The sequence below is a fragment of the Erpetoichthys calabaricus genome, chromosome 5 (assembly GCF_900747795.2).
Source record: "Erpetoichthys calabaricus chromosome 5, fErpCal1.3, whole genome shotgun sequence".
NCBI lineage: Eukaryota > Metazoa > Chordata > Cladistia > Polypteriformes > Polypteridae > Erpetoichthys > Erpetoichthys calabaricus.
Genome location: NC_041398.2, coordinates 4,566,903 through 4,591,106, shown reverse-complemented (window position 1 = coordinate 4,591,106; position 24,204 = coordinate 4,566,903). Strand labels below are relative to the sequence as shown.

Below are 24,204 nucleotides of genomic sequence, written 5' to 3'. Positions count from 1 at the left end.
ACACGGAAATGAAGACTCATAGCTCTGAGCTTTACAATGAGATGATGGAGGGTAAATAAGCAAAGAGTTCATGAAATTAAATGAAATCTGAAACCCCTCGACCAACACCTAGACCCTCTTGTTTAATATGTCCATCTCACAGGTCTGACATGGTGACGTCTGACACCCTAAACTACAACACAACTATTACACACAAGTCTCTGGTCCAGAAATACTTTTACTTTTACTTTCACACAATTACCTTCTAACACTCAAGTTTACTCCTCTATACAAATACATTTTCTTCTTCTTCTTCTTCTTCTTCTTCTTCTTCTTCTTCTTCTTCTTCTTCTTCTTCTTCTTCTTCTTCTTCTTCTTCTTCTTTTTTTATTCCAGGTGTGTGTTGTCCTTCCCCACTCTGAAACCACAGGCAGATCAGGAGATGCCCTTTTTAAGGCAGCCTTTTATATAAACTCCCAGGTCAAATGGAGTCCTCACAAGACAATAGAGCAGTCCCCAGTAATTCCTGCTAATGGCTATCAAGATCCTTCACAAGGATGCCTTTTATAACTGTGTATCCCAAAATGTCCTGCAGCTTCCTAAATGGGAGCGTCAGCAGAGAGAGGAAGTTACTCGGCGTACTGGGAGTAATATCTTGTCTGGGAGATGGTCTGCAACTGACATTCCTTCTGCAAATAAAGTACCACCAATCACTCCAGCAAATTCAAACTGTCATTCATAGCATCAAAAAAAGAATAAATGTGTCTTGTGATTGGTTATTTGTAATAATAATAATTAATTACATTTATATAGCACTTTTCTCAGTACTCAAAGCGCTATCTACACAGGGAGGAACTGGGAAGCGAACCCACAATCTTCCACAGTCTCCTTACTGCAAAGCAGCAGCACTACCACTGCACCACCTGTGAGGACATATCAGGTGACTCAATTCTAAAACTTTATCCTATCATTCAGATTTCTGTGGAAAGAGATGTGGAAGAAAATGAGAAGAGCTTTACTGCTCTGATATGGTGCATTGAGGAAGCCCAAAGGAAACTGACTGAGAGGATCAAAGAACAAGAAAAGAGAGAAATGGAGAAGGCTGAAGGAGTCATGGAACAACTGGAGAAGGAGATTAAGGAGCTGAAAAGGAGAGAAGCTGAGCTGAAGGAGCTTTCAGAGACCAAGGACCATCTCCACTTCCTACAGGTGAGAGTGACACTTCACAGGGCATCTGATCAGACTGGGGTGTGTGGGACCTGAGAACATTTAGAGTGAAATTTAAAAGATATGAGGAGTTTGTACAACATGACACGAACAGGCCATTTAGCCCAACACATATCGTCTTTTCATATTTCCTTAACATTTCAAATATTCTATTTACAAATATCTCAAAGATGGTAAATTCATGTACATGACAGACAGATGAATCTACAATTATCTGCGTGAAAAGTAAATTTTTATGAAAAATAAATGATGACATCTAATCAAAAGCAATGCCAACTCTTCTGCTAGGCCACCATCTAATATCTCCATCCTTAAACTGATGAGATTCAATTCCTTCAGCATTTCCTCACAACTCAGACCCCACAGTCCAGTCTCGTCTCTCATCTCCCATCTTTCTCATGTCTTTTCGCTCACACTACACACAATAGTCCTGATGTCGACTGTGTTTTGCAGATGTTATTGAGATTCTCTTCTTGATTTACACTCCACACATTGTGTGCGCTAAATAACTCAGCTTACCGTAGCTTTCTCTACTTTGTGTGTTTGATGATGGTGATGAAGACACAAAGGCTCCCAAGATTTCCTCACAAGTCACACTTCTGAGCTGCAGACCATCAATTGTATAATCATATTGAAGCGCTTTCTCCTTATATGTGTTAGTCTTTACATTTCATTTAATTAAGTTTGTCTCAGTACCATAAAAAGCCCAATACCTTGTTTTGTGTGCCAAGTCAATTCTGCAACCGTCTGCCCCCTCAATCTCCTTATCTTGATTCCCCTTTCATGGAGTCCTGTGTGAAAATCTCATTGATAGTTAAGGTTGATAATCTCTGGTGCTCCACTACACTCCACCAAATATTCTCTTATAAATAACCAACAAGTCAATGACGGGCGTTCTCACCATCTAAACCCAAGCTTACTGCCCACCACACTGATCCTTAATTTAAAAGAGCCCCCTCTTATCAGCATTACTTACTTTTTAATGTCTCCTTTCTGAAATCTTGTCACCTCTTCTCTCCTGATGTAGACTATCACATCTTGCTGTATCCTTCCTGCTGATGGAGACTCGCTGAGCTTCACTGTCACCGCTGATTTCTCATCTGAGGACCTGAGAAAGGAGCTGTCAGGTCTGAAAAAGAGTCTGGAGAAGATCAGCCAGGGGGACATCATGACAAAGACTCCATCAGGTACAGCGTCTGGTGACATTGTGTTTATTGTTGAAGTCCATTAGGAGGACCAGAGTGACAATAAGAGGACACTAAAGAAGGCCTGCTCTTTAACTTTTATCTGCCATCCTGTTAATTACTTTTTACTATATAGTGCCTTTCACAGTTCTGAGTGATAAACTCTCTTAATAATCAATTGTTCTTAATTAGATGTTTTGGAATTTTAACTTGAAATGTTACACTCCTTATATGACTTCCATATACTTTCTTTAAAAGTAAAGTCATTTTTTTCACTAGATGGAGCCCTGAAGATATCCCCAACTGTACCTGCTTGTCAAAATGTATAAAATACAGTATATTTATGACATTGTATATCAGCACAAAAACAAGTCATGGAGTTCAAGGGTGAGACAAAGATCAGCACAAAGGGGTAAAGGCATTTGTAAAGCTTTGAGTGTTCCCAGAAGCACAATGGCCTCAAGAAATTTGGAATCATTGAGACTTTTTCTAGAGATGGCCAGTCTGAGTAACGGAAGGAAGAGCCTTAGTCAAGAAGGTGATCAAAAACACAATGGTCACTACAACAGAACTTCAGAAGTTCTTTGCTGAGATGAGAGAAGCTGTAGGAAGGACAGCCATCTCAGCAGAGCTCCACAAATCAATCTTTTATGATAGAGTGGCCAGGCAGAAGATACTCTCGAGTAAAAGACAAATGACAGCTTGAGAGCATCAAGGGAAAGGTTCAATGATCTGATGAGACAAACATTGAACTCTTTAGACAGAAGACCAAGCAGGATGTGTGGAGAGGACCAGGCACTGCTCACCACCCGCTAAATGCCATTTCTATAGTGAAGATGGTGGTGACAGCATCAGGCTATGGGAACCGAATGACAGGTCAGAATTGATGGAAAGAGAAGTGCAGTCAAATACAGAGAGGACCTTAATGAAAACCTGCTACATCAGACTGGGGCGATGGATTAACGACCTGAAGACTACAGCCAAGACAACTCTGGAGTGGCTTTGTGACAAGTCTGAGGGTCCACGAGAGACCCAGACAGAGATCCCACAGAACGTGTGTGGAGAGACCTGAAGATGGTAGTTCACAGACGCTTCACTTGAAATCTAACGAAGTTTGAGAGGATCTGCCTTGAAGAAGAGACACTTAGTCATGAAGACCACCAAAGGGTCTTCCAGAAAGACCTGAATTAAGTGTCTGAATACTTCTTGGAAGGAGACATTTCAGTTTTGATTTGTAATAAATGTGCAGACCTTCCTGAAGACCTGTGCTCACTTTGTCATTATGGTTACTGAGTGTAGACTGATGAGCACAAAAGGCACATTAATCCATTTAAAATTAAATCAACAACACGGTAAAGTGTGCAGAAAGTGAGGGGGTCTCAATACTCTCTGACTCCCTGTATATTTATTATTAATATCAATATTCAAATCTACATTTGGCCTAATTTGCCAGCCCTTGTATATTTTATAAATGTTTTATTTGAACTCCTCTGCATTTGTAATATGTGTTTAAGAACTAAACTAAGATCCCACAATGCCATCTTCACAGTTTCCATTCTTCTTCTCTTTTCTTTTTATTTTCAGCTCATGAAGCTCCAGTTATCGTCCTCCAGCCTCCTGAACCTCAGAGCAGAGACGACTTTTTAAAATGTGAGTTTGTGCTTTGACTGAATGGATCATCACAATAAAAATCATTTAAGTTTTAATAGAACAGGACAGGCTTAGGATATGAAAATCTGAGTGTCGTATGACTGAGGGGCTGAAAGTGATCGGAGTCCTTTGACTGGTGCATTATGGGATAGAGAGACTCGGGCAGTGAATCACCAAAGCCGTCTGTTGAACCCGAGTCTTGATGTGTCCACAAATGTTAAAAAAGGAAAAGAAAAGAAAATACACGTCATGGGGTGCACTTACTTTTAATGTAAATACACACACAGTATTAGTTTACAAATGAAGCACAATTGTATATGAAATAAATTAAAGCTGATAAAAGTCCTCGTCATCCTCCATTCTTTACTCCACAGAGCAGACACTTTGCTTTCGGTTCTCGACTGCACAAATTTTAAACATTAAAACAAATGAAATGGCAGAGGAAATTATTGGGGGTCCTTAGAAGTTCAAAGACCTCACTGGACTGTCGTGACATCTCAAGCTGACTGATTCCTCTAATGAGTGTCACTGGGGCCTTCAGTCACTCAGTCAAGTCCTCACTCTGCTGTGTTGTGTCATTGTGTGCCTCACAATGAACGAGGGCAAGAGAAAAGGAGGAGATGAAGAAGGTCACATCCAAGAGTGGTCAAAGTGAAAACTACAAGACCACCTCAAAGAGCTTCGTGTTCCAGTGAGCACAGCTGCTAATATTCTCAAAATGTTCGAGGGTCTGCAGGACTGTAGCCCACCTCCCTGATGAGACCACCGGAGTAAAGCTGACCTCATATTGAACAGAAAGAGAGTTTAAATGGTGGAGAAAAAACAAGAAAACATCAAGAGAGACTCAGACTGACCTCAGAGGTCAAAGGACAACAGCGTCAAGTCACACCATCTGTTACTGTGTCAATGACAGTGGGCTCCATGGTAGAAGACCCCACTTCTGAAGGACACACAGACTGGAGTTTTCTAAACTGCGTGTTAATCAGCCACAGTGCTGGATAAGCACCTTTGGACTGAAGAAACAAAATGAGAGCTTTATGGTGAGTCACAGCAGCTCTGTGTCCACAGAAGACAAAGTGACGCCATTAATGGTCTGAGGTTGAGGTGCTGAATCTGTGAAGGTCACAAAGAGATCAGGAGATCATCAAGGTGTTTGGGAGCGAATGTCACCAAAGTGAGACCACCAAGAATGGGGGAAAAGAAGACTTTGGAATGTTGTGAAGTGTCTGCTATGAGCCCTGAACTGAATCCAAGTTAACATCCATGGAAAGAGCTGAACATCACAGCTTGGAGAAAAAGGCCATCAGACGACAAGAAGAGTGGGCCGGGTGGGCAGTGAGAGGAGTCGAAGTCTCATCCAGAGCCACAGGAAGGGCTTGATGGCAGTTATTACCTCCAAATAATGAGTGACAAAACATGAGGTGAGGGTCTGAATCACTTTGTGTGAGCCATCGGAATTTGATTTATTGTTTCAAATAATCTGTGAAGTCCGAAATACAAAGAAAGAGTCTGCTGTGTGGAATAAGAATGGCGGGTGACAGTCACTGGGGTCAGTTTACACTTATTTGACTGAAAAGTGAGATTCGTGTTTAAAAGTGGAAGGGGAGAAAAACTACTGGGTGCAGGTCAGTGATTGAAACAGTAGAGAGATAGACGTGAAAGGCGCTTTATAATATAGAGATATTAAAGTCACTATATACTGTAAGAGATGGGAAGAAATGATATGATAGATGAATAGAGCAAAGAGAAAGACAGAATATGACACATAAATATGAAAGGCACTATATAAGAGAAAGATGAGAAGTGCACTGAAATAATAAATAATAGGAAAGACATTATAACACTGAGAGAGAAAATGACAAATAGGAAAAGGAGTTAAAGACAAATACAGTAGACAGACGTGAAAGGCACTAAAATAGATTGATATACATGAAAGGCGCTATATAATACATAAAGGAGGAATGCAGTGTGGTGTGGTGACGAAGACTTTGGACTTCAAACACTGAGGTTGACAGGTTGACAGTCACTGTGGTCAGTTTACTCTTATTTGACAGAAAATTAGGATTCTTGTTTAAAAAGTGAAAAGGGACAAAAACTACTGAGGGCATGTCGGTGACACAAACAGTAGAGAGACAGACGTGACGGGTGACATATAATGATACAAATAGGATTCATTCAGGTCAGAGGACCATCATGGCCGTGGTGGGTTTACATTGAAATGATTTTTAACATAACATTGTCAAACCGGTTTAATCCAGTTGAGGCTGCGTTGTGTTAAGTCAGGTGCTCACAACCACACAAGGCCAGTTCAGAGTTGCCAATTCACCCAACATGCACGTCTGTGGATTGTGTGAAGGAAACCAGAACTGACACGACGAGAACACGCTGACTCGACAAAGACGACCACTGGGCGCAAACTCTACGTCTTTTGATTTTAAAATGAATTTGTACTCAATGAATTGTCTCCTTTAATGACTGCGCAGCTTCAGCTCACTCCATGATGATTTTCTTCATGAACTTCACATGTCTCAGGACTCAATGGACATCTTGTTTGTTGGCCAGTACATCTGTCACTTTGTGATGAAGTGTGACAGTGGATTGTTTTTAATTTAAAGAGGTGGACTGTGACAATAAAAGTGTCATTTAATAAAGCCAGCAGTCCGTGTGGACAGTCCATTTGAACTCTGACCTCGACGGTGACCTTGTGCTCATAATGATTGCGCTGATCAGGGCAGCCACAGTTGTTTGCTCGCTGCTGATGTGTTGTTCTTCTCTGTTAACTTTGCCTTTTGTAACAATATGAGGATTACATTCACACGAGATCAGCTCCTGTCTATTGGGATTGGACTTCATTTCTCCTCCACTGATTAAGGACACTTTCATACGGATTTAGCACTTATGAACCTCCAACTGCAGACTCACCTGAAGAGGAGAAGGGGGAAGCGCTCAGGGTCTCTCATGAGGTTCAGGAGACGCGCTTGTCGAGCGCCCCTTCCCTTACTAGTTTTATCAACGTCAGACAACTGAGGCCCAAAACAGATGAACTTCATCTTCTTCTCGGCCCCAGTAAGGACTATTCTATCTGCTCAGCGTATTGCTGTATGGACACCTGGCTTACTGCTTCAGTTTCTGACTCCACATTAGAACTGCTGGGGTTTCTGCTTTACAGAGCAGTTAGAGATGCTGATCATCACAACAAGTCAAAGGCGCTGGAGTCTGCTGCTACATTAGTATGTTTGTGTGGACTCCCACCTCTCAGACTGTCTCTGTATCAGCACAGGTGTCCCTCAAGGCTGTGGACGGCCCCTCTACTTTACTCCTTGTACCCCAATGACTGCAGGTTCACTGATCTTCAGTTAAATCATTAAGTTCACTGATGACACCACCATTATTGGTCTAATTACTAACGGCAATGAAACACCTTCTAGAAAAGAGGGGTCTTGTCTTGTGTCTTGGTGAGCTTCAACACCCTGCTGCTCAGTACCCCCGAGACAGTGGAAATGGCCATTGACTTTCACAAACAGCAGTCAGAACCTCTAACACCAGAAATGAATGATTCAGCAGTCAATATGGTGGACTCCTTCAAAGTTCTGAGCACAACAATCACAAACACTCTCAGCTGGGACATGAACACCACCACATCACTAAGAAGGCACAGTGACGATTGGAAGTCTTAACGCCAGATAAAGAAATTAAATATGTCACAGCCAATCCTCGTTCAGTTTCACAAAGATGTAATTGAAAGTGTAATCACATTCTCCATTGGTGTCTGGTTTGGCTCACCAACGGCACACTCCATAAATAAATGAGAGCGTGTGGTGAGGTCTGCTGTGCTCTTCATCTGTGCAGACCTGTAGACATCGCGTGTCACTAACTGTGTCATAAGGACCACCATGGACTCATCTCAGCAGCTCATCACTTCTTCACACAAACTCCCAAACGCTTCAGTGAATTCAAACTCAAACTAACAGACACCTCCAGAGTTTCTTAGCGAGAGCGACAGCCTCTCCCAGCAGTGACTTAGACGTCTTCTGTGTGTATTCATGTGTTCTGTCAGAGACTGTGTGTGTGTGTGTGTGTACAGTGTGAGGACATGTGTGTGTGACACGGGAATACACACTCACACTCTCACTGGCACATCACTATCGGCACATCTCCTTTATAATTGGATTATTCTACAACTTGGTGTGAAGTTTGTCTTTTGAACTTCAGCTCTTTCTGTTATTTGTCTGTGATGTTGTGTTCCGTTATAAGGAGCTCCAAATCTACCAAGTCAGATTCCTGCACATGAAGTACTGGAGAATAACAGGGATTTGGATTTATTGTGATTCGAGAATTTCATTTTAACTCTGACAGATTTGTTCCAATCAGAGGAGCTCTTTATTATTAGTGTCTCGTCAGCGCAGCTCCTGATTGGTTCTTGTTAATTGTCTGTGTTGTGCTCCGCCCCCAGTCCCGTTACACACTCCCAGATCTCCTCACTCATTTTCTTTTTTCTCCTTTCAGACTTCTGTCCCCTCACACTGGACATCAACACGGCAAACAGAGACCTCCATCTGTCTGAGGGGAACAAGAAGGTGACACGTGATGGGACAAAAGCCAAATATCCTGATCATCCTGACAGATTTGACTACTGGGTCCAAGTTCTGTGCAGAGAGGCTCTGACTGGGACTCGCTGTTACTGGGAGGTGGAGTACAGTGGAGACTTCATGGAGATTGGAGTCGCATATAAAGGACTGAACAGGAAAGGAGAGGGCAGTGAGTGCGGACTTGGAAACAACGACAAGTCCTGGAGTTTGCAGTGTTTTAATTCCAAGTTCTCTGTTCGTCACAAACACCAGCGGACTAAAATCAGTGCCCCCTACAGCCGCAGAATAGGTGTGTATCTGGACTGGCCTGCTGGCTGTCTGTCATTTTATAGCGTCTCACACACAATGACCCTCCTGCACAGGTTCAACACCTCCTTCACTGAGCCCCTCTATCCAGGGTTTTGGTTTGGTCTTCACTCCAGTGTAACAATCAGCCATCTGACACCATGTGACCACTGACCAGTACCCTCCACCGGTCACTTGATGTCCCCACAAGCAGAGGTCCTCTTTGTGTTTGTAGTTTGGGGTGAAATTAAATTTACAGGATGGGATGGTTGGGGGGTCAGCACCTCTGTGATTGAATTTGTGGATGAGAATGCGGGGCGGGTGCAGCTGTCAGGGTCTCCATTATTATTGGGTTTGAGTAGCCAATCAGGTATGTGTGTCATAATGAGGGGCGGTGACACCTCAGACCTACCAATACCAGTCTGACCAGCAGGGGTCACTGTTGATTCACAGCCACATGTCCTTCAGGCTGACACCCCAACAACTACTGAGGCCCCCAAGTGTCACTGAATGTCACCTGTTAAGTAGGACAGGCGTGTGGTCCTGCTGGATCAGCACAACTGAAAGGCGCTATACAGACTCATTATGGAGAGCTCTTGAATAGTGACTATATGTAGGAGCAGAGAGTGACAGATGGGACTGGAGTGTTGTCCACTCACCAGACATGTTGTGACCCTCCATTGGTCACTCAAAGGGTCCTTCACTTCAGAATGAATTCACTGTGAATGTCTGAAGACGAGGACTCACCGGTCAGTCAGATGTCGGCCATACTGACAGAGTTTGGTGTTTTAGTTGATGTCACATTAAACTTTAAACTGCACCTCCTCCTTGTCCTCAGATTTGTCACTCTTGGTCAGAGTTGGGTAGTAATGAGTTACATTTACTCCGTTACATTTACTTGAGTAACTTTTTAAAAAAATTGTACTTCTAAGAGTAGTTTCATTGCACCATACTTTTTACTTTTACCTGAGTACATTTGTGAAGAAGAAATTCTACTCTTACTCCGCTACATTGGGCAACACTCGAATTGTTACTTTTTTTCCATTAACCCGCACAGCCGCTGCGTATTCTTTAGCTAAAACTCCCTAAACCGTCTCCTATTCATTCTCTATGGTAGTGCTAAATCACTACCGATGCGGTCTATTTTCTGCCACTTCTGTTTCAGGTGGTGCTGTTCTGCGCTTTTCACCGCTCTGCCTGCCTGCCTGCCTGCCAGCGTCTGCTTTCATAGACGTGCTGGGGCTTTTTTCTTTTTTTTTTTCTTAACTAAATCGTTAAGTTTAAAATGTTGATTGCGGTTATTTCTGTTGATTAATTCATGCTTTCATTGATTACAGCTAATACTGTTATCAAGGGGTCGGTATTTTTGCCTGTTGTATACAATCTATCTAGCGTCTTTCACATCTATCTCCACTCTCACTGCCTGCGTGCAGCGTGTGTGTCGATTGATATATGATTTAATGTATTTCTTGTTGTCATAATTCTCAGAGTTGTAAAATACAGTATATATACATTATATATAAAATGAAACTACAATATAGCTAATAGTGTTATGTACAGTGATCCCTCGCTATATCGCGCTTCGCCTTTCGCGGCTTCACTCTATCGCAGATTTTATATGTAAGCATATTTAAATATATATCGCGGATTTTTTGCTGGTTCGCGGATTTCTGAGGACAATGGGTCTTTTAATTTCTGGTACATGCTTTCTCAGTTGGTTTGCCCAGTTGATTTCATACAAGGGACGCTATTGGCAGATGGCTGAGAAGCTACCCAGCTTACTTTTCTCTCTCTCTTGCGCTGACTTTCTCTGATCCTGACGTAGGGGGTGTGAGCAGGGGGGCTGTTCGCACACCTAGACGATACGGACGCTCGTCTAAAAATGCTGAAAGATTATCTTCACGTTGCTACCTTCTGTGCAGCTGCTTCCTGAAGCGACATGCTGCACGGTGCTTCGCATACTTAAAAGCTCGAAGGGCACGTATTGATTTTTGACTGAAAAACAAACTCTATCTCTCTCTATCTCTCTCTGCTCCTGACGGAGGGGGTGTGAGCTGCCGCCTTCAACAGCTTTGTGCCGCGGTGCTTCGCATACTTAAAAGCCAAACAGCCCTATTGATTTGTTTGCTTTCCTCTGTCTTTCTGACAGTCTCTGCTCCTGACGCGCACTCCTTTGAAGAGGAAGATATGTTTGCATTCTTTAAATTGTGAGACAGAACTGTCATCTCTGTCTTGTCATGGAGCACAGTTTAAACTTTTGAAAAAGAGACAAATGTTTGTTTGCAGTGTTTGAATAACGTTCCTGTCTCTCTACAACCTCCTGTGTTTCTGCGCAAATCTGTGACCCAAGCATGACAATATAAAAATAACCATATAAACATATGGTTTCTACTTTGCGGATTTTCTTATTTCGCGGGTGGCTCTGGAACGCAACCCCCGCGATGGAGGAGGGATTACTGTATCTGTGTAGTGCCTTCTCTGTCTGCCTATTATATAAGTGCTTTCCATATCTATCCATGTATCTAGTGCCTTTCACATGTGAATGTACTCTCACTGCCTGCTTGCCTTTCGGCAGCACCTGTCATATAGTGCCTTTCACATCTATCTATCTATCTATCTATCTATCTATCTATCTATCTATCTATCTATCTATCTATCTATCTATCTGTCTGTCTGTCTGTCTGTCTGTCTGTCTGTCTGTCTGTCTGTCTGTCTGTCTGTCTATCTATCTATCTATCTATCTATCTATCTATCTATCTATCTATCTATCTAGCTGTTTTTTTTCTCCTGACAGTTTAATATCTTCTATTATACAGTGCCTTCCCAGTTTATCTGTCTAGTAAGTTCTCTGTCTGTGCATTATTCAGTGCTCTGTCTGTCTTTATATCTCTTACAGAACTTAAAAATAAGAACAGTTATGAGGACACTTGTTGATGTTAATTGCAGTCTCAATTTTTATTTTTTTAAAAAGAGCATCCCACATCTATTATACAGTGACTTTCCTATTTATCTGTCTATCTAGTGCCTTTCAGATCTTTATGTACTCTAATGGCCTTCTTGCTTTCCTGCAACATGTGTTGAATAATAAACAGACTGAATCATTTTTCATTTATTTTATTGACATAAATCTCAGATACACACACACATACTGTATATATTGTGGAACATAACCCGGACACAGACAGGCAGACATGTTTAAATCACCCCACACACGTTTATTTACAGTGTCCATATTTACAATAAAGTGCTCACAAGCCCAAAGTCCCCAAAGTTCTGGCCAGCAACAACAATGCCTTCTCTCTCTTCAGACCGCCTCCTTGCCTCCTCCCAGACCTCGTCCTTCTGCCACCCGACTCAAGTCCTGAATGAAGGGAGGTGGCCCCTTTTATCATCACCCGGATGTGCTCCAGGTGCCTCCCGACAATCTACCACCGGCACTCCCCAGTGTAGCGGAAGTGCCAGCTGCACACCCGGAAACACTCCAGGTGTCCCCGATCCTCTTCCCCCCAGCACTTCCAGGTGTGGCGGAATTGCTGAGGTCCAGGGCTCCCAAGGCATTGGGGTGTCCCCTGGCTGTGACCACAGGACCCTACAGGGATGAGCTTCCAAGCTCTGTACCCGTGGTCCGCAAAGCTGCCAGGGCGGTCACCCCCTCGTGGTCTGGAAGAGGAGTGAGCCCTCCTCCAGTCCTCTTGGGCGTCCACCCCCAGCCGCGTGCCACAGTACCCCACCACAAGCTGAGACCCATAGGGGCCAGCGGTCCGTCCCGCAAGGGCACGTCTTCCTCAGCAGGAAGCCGACATACTTCGCTCCAGGGCCCAGTCCTGCAAAATATAAGTCAGAAGGAACAGAGACGTTGCCCTGACGCCACCACTCGGTGTCTCCTTGTGTCGTACATAGGCAGCCCTTCTCTGGACGTGAGCACCCAGCCTCACGTCCCTTCCTATTGGACGAACCGGCTCTCTTCCTTCGATTCCTCCTCTTTCTCTTGGACGGCGTGACGGTCTGGGTCTGCGCATGGCAAACGCACAAATCTGACCCCGTCTGCGTCCCTATAGACCGATGCGAGATCGTCGCGGGCTTGGGGCGTAGGGCGCTAGGACCCAGGGCACTCATCAGCTCCCGTCCTGCCAGCCCTCTCAGTCTTTCTCCCCTCGCCTCGTGCACAGCTCTCAGTGCTGCATCCATGTTTGGAGATCCCCCTACTCAGTTCTGATCACTCAAATCACGGGCCTTTTCGGTGGGCTCTTTTTTATGCTTTACAGGGTCGGTTTCACCTACCTTCTCCGCCGTACATCTCCGGCCAAAGGATCCAGCATCGCGCCATTCTGTCGAAGCACGCAGCATCGGTGATGACGCGACCGCCTTCCCCTCCAGCTTTTGCAACTCTGCACAGAGAGCACTCAGCACCTGTAACAAAGGTGACTCTGCGGGCCAATGGCACTCCTACGGCTCGCGCAGAGCCTCCGGCAAGGACAGGAAGACAGCCGACGGTGAGCCTACCTGTCTATCAGCAACACACGTCAGCGGCTTCCTGTGGGCCTTTGGGCACGTGATGGACATTCCTTCATCCCGCCTACATCCACTCATTGGCGGGCCTGCAAGACACACCATCCAATCCCGTGCCTGTCACAGGGAGGGACTTCCAGTCCACGGCCATTTTGGCTCCTATCCCCCTGGCTCTTTGGGTTGCAGCGTCTCCCTCTCAGCAGATTTCCTCGCTGCCACCGCATCAAAGAAGCACTGCGGAGAGACATGCACCTGCCACCGACAAGGTCCGGGTAGCCCCTGCCTGCAATACACAAAACACACTCGGCCCCCATAAGCAGGGAACTTACCTCCTGGGTCCCGTCTGTCCGATAGGATGTCCTTGGCGTGGCCTCCTTAGGCGACATGCCGTCCCAGGCACCACCGACGACTGCGTGCTTGTAGGAGCCCGCTGCCCTCCTGCACCGCCCATTGTTGTCCCGCACCAGGTGAAAATGACTCTTCTGCGGACCTGTCGCGGCCCCTTTTGTGAATCGCTCCCGCGGGGTTGTGCATGTGCCGCTCCTGCGTGTGTGGGTTCCGCTGCTGCGCCGGGCCATCCACAGACTTATTTAACAATGCAGGTCCCTGCCTTGAACCAGGCAGAGCATCCTGCCGACTACGCCACTGTGGGATATAGCCCAGACACAGACAGATGGACATCTTTTAAAAGTCCAACACACGTTTATTTACAACTAGCTGATTACCCAGTAGCTTCGCTCACTGAGTGGAAGGGAGAAAAATAAAATGCAGCATTTATAAAATAAGTTTGTTAATTACCAGTTTTATTTTTCAACAAATAAAGAGCATTTACAATAACATATAAATCAATATAAAAAACATTATTAACATCATCAGCATATATATATATATATATATATATATATATATATATATATATATATATATATATATATATCTATAAAGAAGAGTTGGGATCCGTGTGGCTGTGTTTGTGTGTTTGTGGAGGGACGGAGAGTTAAGGCGGGTGTTGGAGTCACGTGATCATCTCCCCCCCATTCACCTCATTTCATTCACTTCATTTCGCTCCGAGCTGAGCTCCGCAGCTGACGCGGTCATGCCGTTCTTTTTCCATAGTGTTTTGTCCTTTCTTCTTTACTGTTTAGTAGAAGCGGTGCTTACTGAATAGTATTTTTTTCCTTTAGTGTTTCTACTTAGTGTTTCTTAATGTTTAGTAGATGTGGTGTGCAAAAGGAGAGTTGGGATCCGAGAGACTATGTTTGTGGAGGGATGGAGAGTTAAGGCAGGTGTTGGAGTCACGTGATCATCTCCCCTCCCATTCACCTCATTTCATTCACTTCATTTCTCTCCGAGCTGAGCTCCACAGCTGACGCGGTTAGTCCTTTCATCCTTTACTGATTTACTGTTTAGTAGACGCGGTACTTACTGAATAGTATTTTTTCCTTTAGTGTTTCTTAGTGTTTAGTACATGCGGTGTGCCGGTACTCCCGGTGGTGTTGCGGTTTAGTGTTACTTTCTACTTTGTTTTTGTACTTTAGTGTTTAAAAATAAATAATAATAATCCATTACATTTATATAGTGCTTTTCTCAGTACTCAAAGCGCTAAAATAATGAGTGATACTTAGCTGATAGCAGTGTAGAAGCAGCACAGCACAACGGAGCCGATAGGACAGGCGGGTGTGGTAGCGTAGGTGAGCGGCGATAGCAAGCAGCAGGAGGAGGAAGCAGGATTTGGATGTTCCAATACACAGCTATAAACAGTAATGCTTGGTAATTTCAGGCGTGATCGCCCCGGAGCCATAAGCCAGGTTAGTATGAACATCAGATCAGTTCCCGGTCGTAGGGTACTGTAAGATGAAACGGGAGCAGATCAGCATAGCGAATATAATCACGGAGACAGATCATCCCGAGGTGCTAGATCGCCAGGTACAATGAAATGTTCGTAGGTCTCGTCCCGTGATCCACAGATTCAGCTGTTCCCAGTACAGTGCAGTCCATAAAATCTGTAAATATTAAGCCAAATCCATGCAATTCGAGTCAGCTGTATCCACGAACTATACGTATAATAAACAAAATAAAACAAGCATAAGAAAGTGCAGAATTAATGTGAATTTTGCGAAACGTGTTGTTAACAGGGAGGAGCGGCAACAACAAGCGTGCGCCAGCGTCCCCTCACCTGCTATAATAAAGCAGTTATAATAAAGAAGTTTAGTAGACTTAAATCTCCGAAAGTTCTTCACCGATTGCTTTGAAATTTTGACACAACGTTGCTTTCGAATACGCGCGTGTTTTTATATACATATTATATAGATGTCACACCTGTGACAGGTAAAAACATGCTTTTTTTGAAAACACAGCGCCATGTGTTGGACGTAAAAGCAAAACACGCTATACTAAATATTTAACGATTCTATTTCAATGTTTCGACCAAATACATTTGTAAGTACGTGAATAAAGGCAGCGACATGGCAGTTTTTGGCGTGCAACCAGAAAGAAGTGATAGGAATGCCGTCATACATATCGATGAAATCGCACAGTATTAGGCTGGAAGATACATAAGCAGCAATGAAGCTTGAACGAAGTCCAGATGTTGTTCACTTAGCAATACATCTAGAAAATGGACAACGCGTTTATTTCACAGCTGCAAATGTGTAACAAATAGCCCTGAATCCACCGGCTACAACGTTAACTGCTTTCTTTACATTATGTCAAAATGATGTGTTTGCAAAAAACACTGCTGTATTCGGAAGTGCCTACGTATTACACATGGAATGCAAGTAGAAAATCATTTGAACAAGTCAACGGACAACCTGGCATATTCAAAGAAACTACGATAGGCAGACTGGAGACTTCATCTCCAACACAGTTATGGGAGAAATATAAATCCCACATGGCTGAAGATATTTTCCGTCGAATACGCAAGTAAAATTCAGATATAATCATGGATTTCACAGCAGAGATCTACAACTAAGCGTTGATAATGATTGAAGATTTCTGCTTAGAAATCACGAACAAAGTTCTCAATCAATTGGGAATGCCATCACCGAATCGATCTGCTGCTGCTTCGTTCGATGTAGAATTGCGTCGTGAACAAAATTACAACACGGGTGATCTTTTGTCGTATGTGCAATCAAATATTCCTAAGCTAACGCTTCAGCAAAAAGGCATTTACTATTAAATAATGCAAACTGTCAGTAACGGGGTTGGAGAAATCTGGAAACTGGGAACGGAGAGGTGCCGGTTGATCTGACCTCAGGATGAATTTCATTGCCTCATAACTTCTGCAATTTTGTGACATCAAAAGAAGAATTGGTTGAAAAAGTATTTCCCAATATTGAAAGCAATTATAAGAATCACGATTGTCTGAGTGAACGAGCTATTCTTGCGGCCAAAAACAAAAACGTCTACGAACTTAACAATATTATTCAGTCTAACATTCTGCACAGACAATGGAACAACAAAAAATATTGTATACCCACAAGTATTGTGAAATTAAACATACTAGAAACGTGCACTTTCTCTTTTCTTTCTTTTCCATTTAACCAGACTGAGCCACAGCAACGCGTGGCCGGGTACAGCTATAGATAGATAGATAGATAGATAGATAGATAGATAGATAGATAGATAGATAGATAGATAGATAGATAGATAGATAGATAGATAGATAGATAGATAGATAGATATAACCAGCAGAGGTCATCAAAGATGAGCCAGGCCTGTTACAATGTGAACGTTCTTGACATTTTGGTTTGCTTTAAATAATTTTTCTGCTTCTTTACTTTCAGTTCTTGGAGGCGTTCTACATTAGAGATTACTAATACATGAGCATTTGGTGTTAATAATGAATTGACAATTAATAAACTGTTTTTATTACTAAATTGTAAGTGTGTCCTGTTGTCATTTGGTATTTTTATCCTTCTTGACTGTGTTGGTAGGACGTGTTGCACTGTTGCCTTCCTAGAATTAAGTGCCACATCACCGACGCTCGGCCTCACACCCTTCATCACACGTGAGGCAGAATCCAAGATTGCAGATCCGACTGTTAATCCCATTCTCTGCTTTGCCAGTCCCTTGGCTGTGTGTGTATCGAGGTGTATGGCTGAAGCAAACCTCTCCTCAAGGAGTCTACAGCACCGGTCAGATGAAGAACTTGATGCTTTGGGTTTAGACATAAAACTGAGAATACCTCACGCTGGATATGCTGTAGACGAGTGAAAGGGAGTCCAGTGGGATCGACTGAGGTAATAAGGTAAGTACAGTTAGACACATTCATAGTCATTTTATCCATCCATCCATTTCCCAACCCGCTGAATCCGAACACAGGGTCATGGGGGTCTGCTGGAGCCAATCCCAGCCAACACAGGGCACAAGGCAGGAACCAATCCCGGGCAGGGTGCCAACCTATCGCAGGACACACACAAACACACCCACATACCAAGCACACACTAGGGCCAATTTAGAATCTCCAATCCACCTAACCTGAATGTCTTTGGACTGTGGGAGGAAACCGGAGCGCCCGGAGGAAACCCACGCAGACACGGGGAGAACATGCAGACTCCACGCAGGGAGGACCCGGGAAGTGAACCCAGGTCCCCAGGTCTCTCAACTGCGAGGCAGCAGCGCTACCCACTGCGCCACCGTGCCGCCCTAGTCATTTTATTGTTTTAATATTTTTTTTTGGCCTTTGTTAAACAAGGTACAGTATTGTGCTGTTTGTGTAGATAGATGGCTTCTCCTGAACGGTAACTCTTCATTACACACACACACACACACACACCTGCTTACCGTCACCATTTTCAAGAACACACGAGGCACATGGAGACTTGACTGTTTCCTTGTTTAATTTAGATCAGGGGTCTCCAACGTCGATCCTGGAGGGCCGCAGGTTTTCATTCTAACCATTTTCTTAATTAATGACCCATTTTTGCTGCTAATTAACTTTTTTCCCCTTCATTTTAATTGACTTGCTATTTAATACTCAGACCCCTTATCTGTTTCTTTTATTCACAACCAAACAGTAATGAAATACAAAATGACCCAACACATGACCAGATAACCTTTGCTGTCATACAGTATCAGAAAATAAAGAAAGATGAAGGTCTCGGTGACGCTGATGTGCTTTCTGCTGTGGTCAAACGAGAGCACAGCCATGGAATTAAATAACGAGTTCAATTAACAACAACAATCGGCTTCTAGTTAAGAAACTGGTGAGAGTGAAACTGGTGGGAGTTTGATACACCAACTGGTCATGTTGATACCCCCTGGCTGGTCAATCGTTGGTTCACTTCACATCTCATTTTTATTTTGCTGCCATTAAAGGAAGAAGAGAAGCAATTCAGACGATTCTTCTATGAACGAAGGGAAGGGAAGAGAAGTCAATTAACATCAGAAATTGGTTACTGATTAAGAAAGTGTCAGGAAGGAAAACCTGCAGCCACTGCAGCCCTCTGGGGTCAGAGTTGGACACCCCTGATTTAGATCAGGTATCAGCAAGAGTGAACGGGAAGGTCTACAGGACGATAGTGAGACCAGCTATGTTATACGGGCAGGAGACGGTGGCACTGACCAGAAAGCAGGAGACAGAGCTGGAGGTGGCAGAGTTAAAGATGTTAAGATTTGCATTGGGTGTGACGGGAATGGACAGGAGTTGAAATGAGGACATTAGAGGGTCAGCTCAGGTGAGACGGTTGGGAGAGAAAGTCGGAGAGGTGAGATTGTGTTGGTTTGGACATGTGCAGAGGAGAGATGGTGAGTATATTATGAGAAGGATGTTAAGGATAGAGCTGCCAGGTAAGAGGAGAAGAGGAAGGCATAAGACAAGGTTTATGGATGTGGTGAGAGAGGACATGCAGGTGATGGAGGTGACAGAGCAAGATGACGAGGACAGAAAGAAATGGAAGAAGATGATCGACTGTGGTGACCCCTAACAGGAGCAGCTGAAAGAAGAAGACAAAGAAGACGTCTACCTGAGAGCTGCACCTGACAACATGACCTCAAACACCCTGGCATTTTTGACAAAGGCAGTTTTAAGTTTTAAGTGAGGTCGGACTTTAGTGTCTTTTAGCTCTTTGCTTATACGTTTAATTTGCAGCATCCTTTGTCCAATAATCTAAAAGAAAATTAAATATACTGGAGGAGTTTCATCAACACTTCAGTCAGGAATATAACATTAGATGTTTCCAGATCTACAGAATTACAGCTTGTCTATTTCTTGCATGGCAAAGTTGAGGTATTACATTAAATTCACACAAAAATGAGGCGTGTGTGTGACTGGGTCAGGGGGTGGGTGTTTAATAACGTGACCTTGTCTATCGCACCTACTGAATCAACTTAGAACACTAATAGTATAATTTAATCTTATCCCAGTGTATATTTATTTGAAATCGATCTCCAGCTTGTCAGACAAGGTGAAATTTACGACCATTAATGCATGAATGAATAAGAAGCCTTTCAAACTGCCACTTCTGTTTTTCCTCTGTCACCGGAAGGAGATCCCAACCTTCACCAAGAATTATTTTTTCTGAGAATGTTGGAATTTCCAGAACAGCAGAATTGACAAATCTGGAAACAAGAAGAAGCTGCTGAAGTTTAATGTCTAATGTGATGTCAAGTGACTCAGTAGAACACCAAACTCTCGTCAGTATGGCCGACATCTGACTGACCCGTGAGTCCTCGGTGGATTGATTAATTAATGATGGACCCCTTGAGTGACCAACGGAGGGGGGACACTCTGCAGTAGTCCCATCTATCACTCACTCCTACACAAAGTCACTTTTCCAGAGCTCCTAATACTTAGTCTATATAGTGCCTTTCAACTTATTGATTAAAGAAAGAAACTTTTCCTCTACTCGGACAAGTCTGATAAAACCCCTTTGGGTCAGTAATCAGGCAGGAGGAAACTCGTCCATTACATCTTTAATTTACTCCTCAGAAAATGCCGAAGACGAAGCATTCATCTCAGTAGTCTGTTAGAGAATGGTCAAAAAGAAGGGGCAGAGGAGAATTTTATAAACAACTGAATTTGCATAACAGTGCTGAATTAATGCCTGAATATCATTCTCTGATTGGTTTAAAGACATGAGGTACTTTAGTGTAGAGCACAACCAGCCTAAGATAAAAGTCTTTCTCCATAATGTCCTTGTTCTTCAATATCACTTGAATTCAGCACATATCCTTTTAAGAAAACTGCATACGTGCCAACTGGCAAGACTTACTAGGGGCATGAAAGAACATCACAGAGTTCCAGTTCCCTACCTGGCATCCCCCTGAAACATTCTGCTTGTTTTCTTGACCATTTCAACCATCTCTTTATGACATTTCTATAACAAACACTTATATATTTCACTGTGCACTGCAAACCAAATACTTAACTGCTGCTACATCCACATTACACTCTCACACCCCGCCCCTCACTATGACACACACACAGCTGATTGGCTCCTCAAATCCAATAACAATGGAGACCCAGACAGCCGCACTCTGCCTGCATTCTCAACTCCAAATTCAGTCACAGATGTGCTGCCCCCTCATATCCTGTGAAATTCATTTTTACCCCAAACTACAAACACAAAGATGACCTGAGCTTGTGGGGACACGAAGTGACCGGTGGAGGGTACTGGTCAGTGGTCATATGGTGTCAGATGGCTGATTGTTACACTGCAGTGAAGACCAAACCCAAACCCTGGATAGAGGGGCTCAGTGAAGGAGGTGTTGAACCTGTGCAGGAGGGTCATTGTGTGTGAGATGCTATAAAATGACAGAGAGCCAGCAGGCCAGTCCAGATACACACCTATTCTGGGGCTGTAGGGGGCGCTGGTTACAGTCTGCTTCTCATTGCGACACACAGCACTGCAAACCCCAATGCTAGTCATTGAATCCAAGGAGGGACTCCCCACCATCTTCTTTCCTGCTCAGTCCTTTATATGCGACTCCAATCATCATGAGACGTCCACTGCCCTCCACCTCCCAGTAACAGCGAGTCCCAGTCAGAGCCTCTGTGCAAAGAACTTGAGACCACCAGTCAAATCTCTCAGGATGATCAGGATATTCAGCTTTTGTCCCCTCATGTGTCACCTTCTTGTTCCCTTCAGACAAAAGGAGGTCTCTGTGTGCCGTGTTGATGTCCAGTGTGAGGGGACAGAAGTCTGAAAGGAGAGAAAAGAAAACGAGTGAGGAAATCTGGGAGTGTGTAACGGGACTGGGGGCGGAGCACAACACAGACAATTAACAAGAACCAATCGGGAGCTGCGCTGACGAGACACTAATAGTAAAGAGCTCATCTGATTAGATTCTGATGAGATTCTGATCTGATTTATTCAAAATAAAATTCTGGAATTACAATATACGCCATAAGGTCACCATCAAGGTCTGAGTTCTAATGGACTGTCCACACTGACCGCTGGCTTTATTAAAATGTCCCTTTTTATTGTCACTGTCCTCCTCTTTAATTTAGAATCAATCCTCTGTCACACTTCATCACCAAACTGATTTTTCCTTTCCTCATAATACAGCCCTGGTCCTCATTCTGCCCCTTCCATTCCCAGTCTTTTGTTCTTCCATTTCCAGTAATCTACTAAACATTCAGGGGTCACCCCGCAGGTCAGAGTTACACAGAACATGAAAATAAAAATTAAAAATAAAATCTGAACTGCAAGAAAATGAAATCTTTATAATGAATTGTCATAAAATTTGTGACTGACAGCTCAATGTTTGCAGCAAACAAGATGGCCATCGAGTGCTGGGAGATGTGCAGTTCATGAAGAAAGTCATCATGGATTGAGCTGAAGTCACTCTGTCAGTAAAGGGGACACTTTAAAATCAAAAGACGCAGGTTCAAAATAAAAAGGAAAGGAAAGAAGTTGAAGTGAACTGTGAGGCCGAGGGGTTGGAGCTGCAGCCTCACAGACTTTGAATTTGTCACCCAGTCGTCGTCTTGACTGTCAGGCCTGCATGTTCTCCTCGTGTCACTCCTGCTTTGATTCACGCACTCCACAGATGTGCATGTTGCCTTGTGTCCATCAGTTATGTTTTGTCTTTCACATTTCTCTATCTTACAGTGTCATTCACATCTGTCTACTGTATCTCTTTTATAGCGCCTGTCGTATTTGTCATTTTCTCTCTGTTATAGTGCCTTTCCTGTCATCTCTTATTACTGTACATTTTCTTTATATGTCTGTCATAGAGCGCCTTTCATATTTATGTATTATATGATGTCTTTCACATTACTCCATGCATCAATCATATTTTTTCACATCTCCTACAGTATATAGTGACTTTAACATTTTTCTATTTTATAGCGCCTTTTACATCTGTCTCTCTACTGTTTGTATTACTGACATGCCCCACCCACTTTTTAAACAACAATCCCAATTTTCTGTCAGATGAGTGTAAACTGACAACAGTAATTGTCATCCACCTTTCTTTATTCCACAGAGTATAGAGAATTCATATGTGTCCAAAGTAACGCCTATTCATATGTGTACATATTGTAACCGATGGCTTCAGACAGTTAAAAATGAAAGGCTTATGCCCATACCTTTTATTCCCTCTGGGATGCCACAAATATTTACAGATGGCGAACCTGCCACTCGGGTTAAGATAACAGTGACAGGTGATGGGGTAGAAAGCAATTATGTCCATCAGAAAATAATTAATGCAGGAGAAAATATTGGTGGTGTGAGAGGAATGGAGGAGTTGTGTACTAGGAATGAGATACAGTAATCCCTCGCTATATCGTGCTTCGCCCTTCGCGGCTTCACTCCATCGCGGATTTTATATGTAAGCATATTTAAATATATATCGTGGATTTTTCGCTGCTTCGCGGGTTTCTGAGGACAATGGGTCTTTTAATTTCTGGTACATGCTTCCTCAGTTGGTTTGCCCAGTTGATTTCATACAAGGGACGCTATTGGCAGATGGCTGAGAAGCTACCCAGCTTACTTTTCTTTCTCTCTCTCTTGCGCTGACTATCTGTGATCCTGACGTAGGGGGTGTGAGCAGGGGGGCTGTTCGCACACCTAGACGATACAGACGCTCGTCTAAAAATGCTGAAAGATTATCTTCACGTTGCTACCTTCTGTGTGCAGCTTTTAAGTATGCTGCACGGTGCTTCACATACTTAAAAGCTCAAAGGGCACGTATTGATTTTTTTATCTGTCTCTCTCTGCTCCTGACGGAGGGGGTGTGAGCTGCCGCCTTCAACAGCTTTGTGCCGCGGTGCTTCGCATACTTAAAAGCAAACAGCCCTATTGATTTATTTGCTCCTTTGAAGAGGAAGATATGTTTGCATTCTTTTAATTGTGAGACTGAACTGTCATCTCTGTCTTGTCATGGAGCACAGTTTAAACTTTTGAAAAAGAGACAAATGTTTGTTTGCAATGTTTGAATAACGTTCCTATCTCTCTACAACCTCCTGTGTTTCTGCGCAAATCTGTGACCCAAGCATGACAATATAAAAATAACCATATAAACATATGGTTTCTACTTCGCGGATTTTCTTATTCCGCGGGTGGCTCTGGAACGCAACCCCCGCGATGGAGGAGGGATTACTGTAATGATGACAAATATGCAGAGTGAGGTCATCTGGTGATAAGAATTGTAATAAATACGAGGCTCCAACAGACTAATGGATCTCACTTCATTGAACTGAGTCAGCTTTATGTTCTCTGCAATTAAGTCTTATTCTGATTGCTCGTCCAGAAACTCTGCGTGTTTTCTTCCAAGTGAGAAGGATATTTTCTCCATGACACGAGCAACACTACTACCAATAATACTTCTTTACA

At 43.4% G+C, this 24,204-nt stretch overlaps 2 protein-coding genes across 6 annotated transcripts in view; one reads left to right on the top strand and one right to left on the bottom strand.

Annotated features, from left to right (window-relative positions):
- LOC114642076 (tripartite motif-containing protein 16-like) overlaps nt 1–24,204 on the bottom strand; it is a 920,397-nt gene that overhangs the window by 176,448 nt on the left and 719,745 nt on the right. The window lies entirely within an intron of this gene.
- The window catches only part of LOC114652550 (E3 ubiquitin/ISG15 ligase TRIM25-like), a 487,506-nt gene that overhangs the window by 314,725 nt on the left and 148,577 nt on the right, over nt 1–24,204 (top strand). For 2 of the 5 annotated variants that reach the window (XM_051927920.1, XM_051927921.1), the window contains exon 6: nt 8,547–8,728. In XM_051927920.1, coding sequence (XP_051783880.1) covers nt 8,547–8,728 — 182 coding nt within the window. Of the gene's footprint in view, nt 1–954; nt 1,189–2,233; nt 2,394–3,974; nt 4,041–8,546; nt 9,735–24,204 lie in introns of those variants that run through there. The other 3 variants (XM_051927925.1, XM_051927922.1, XM_051927919.1) reach the window with 3 other exon arrangements.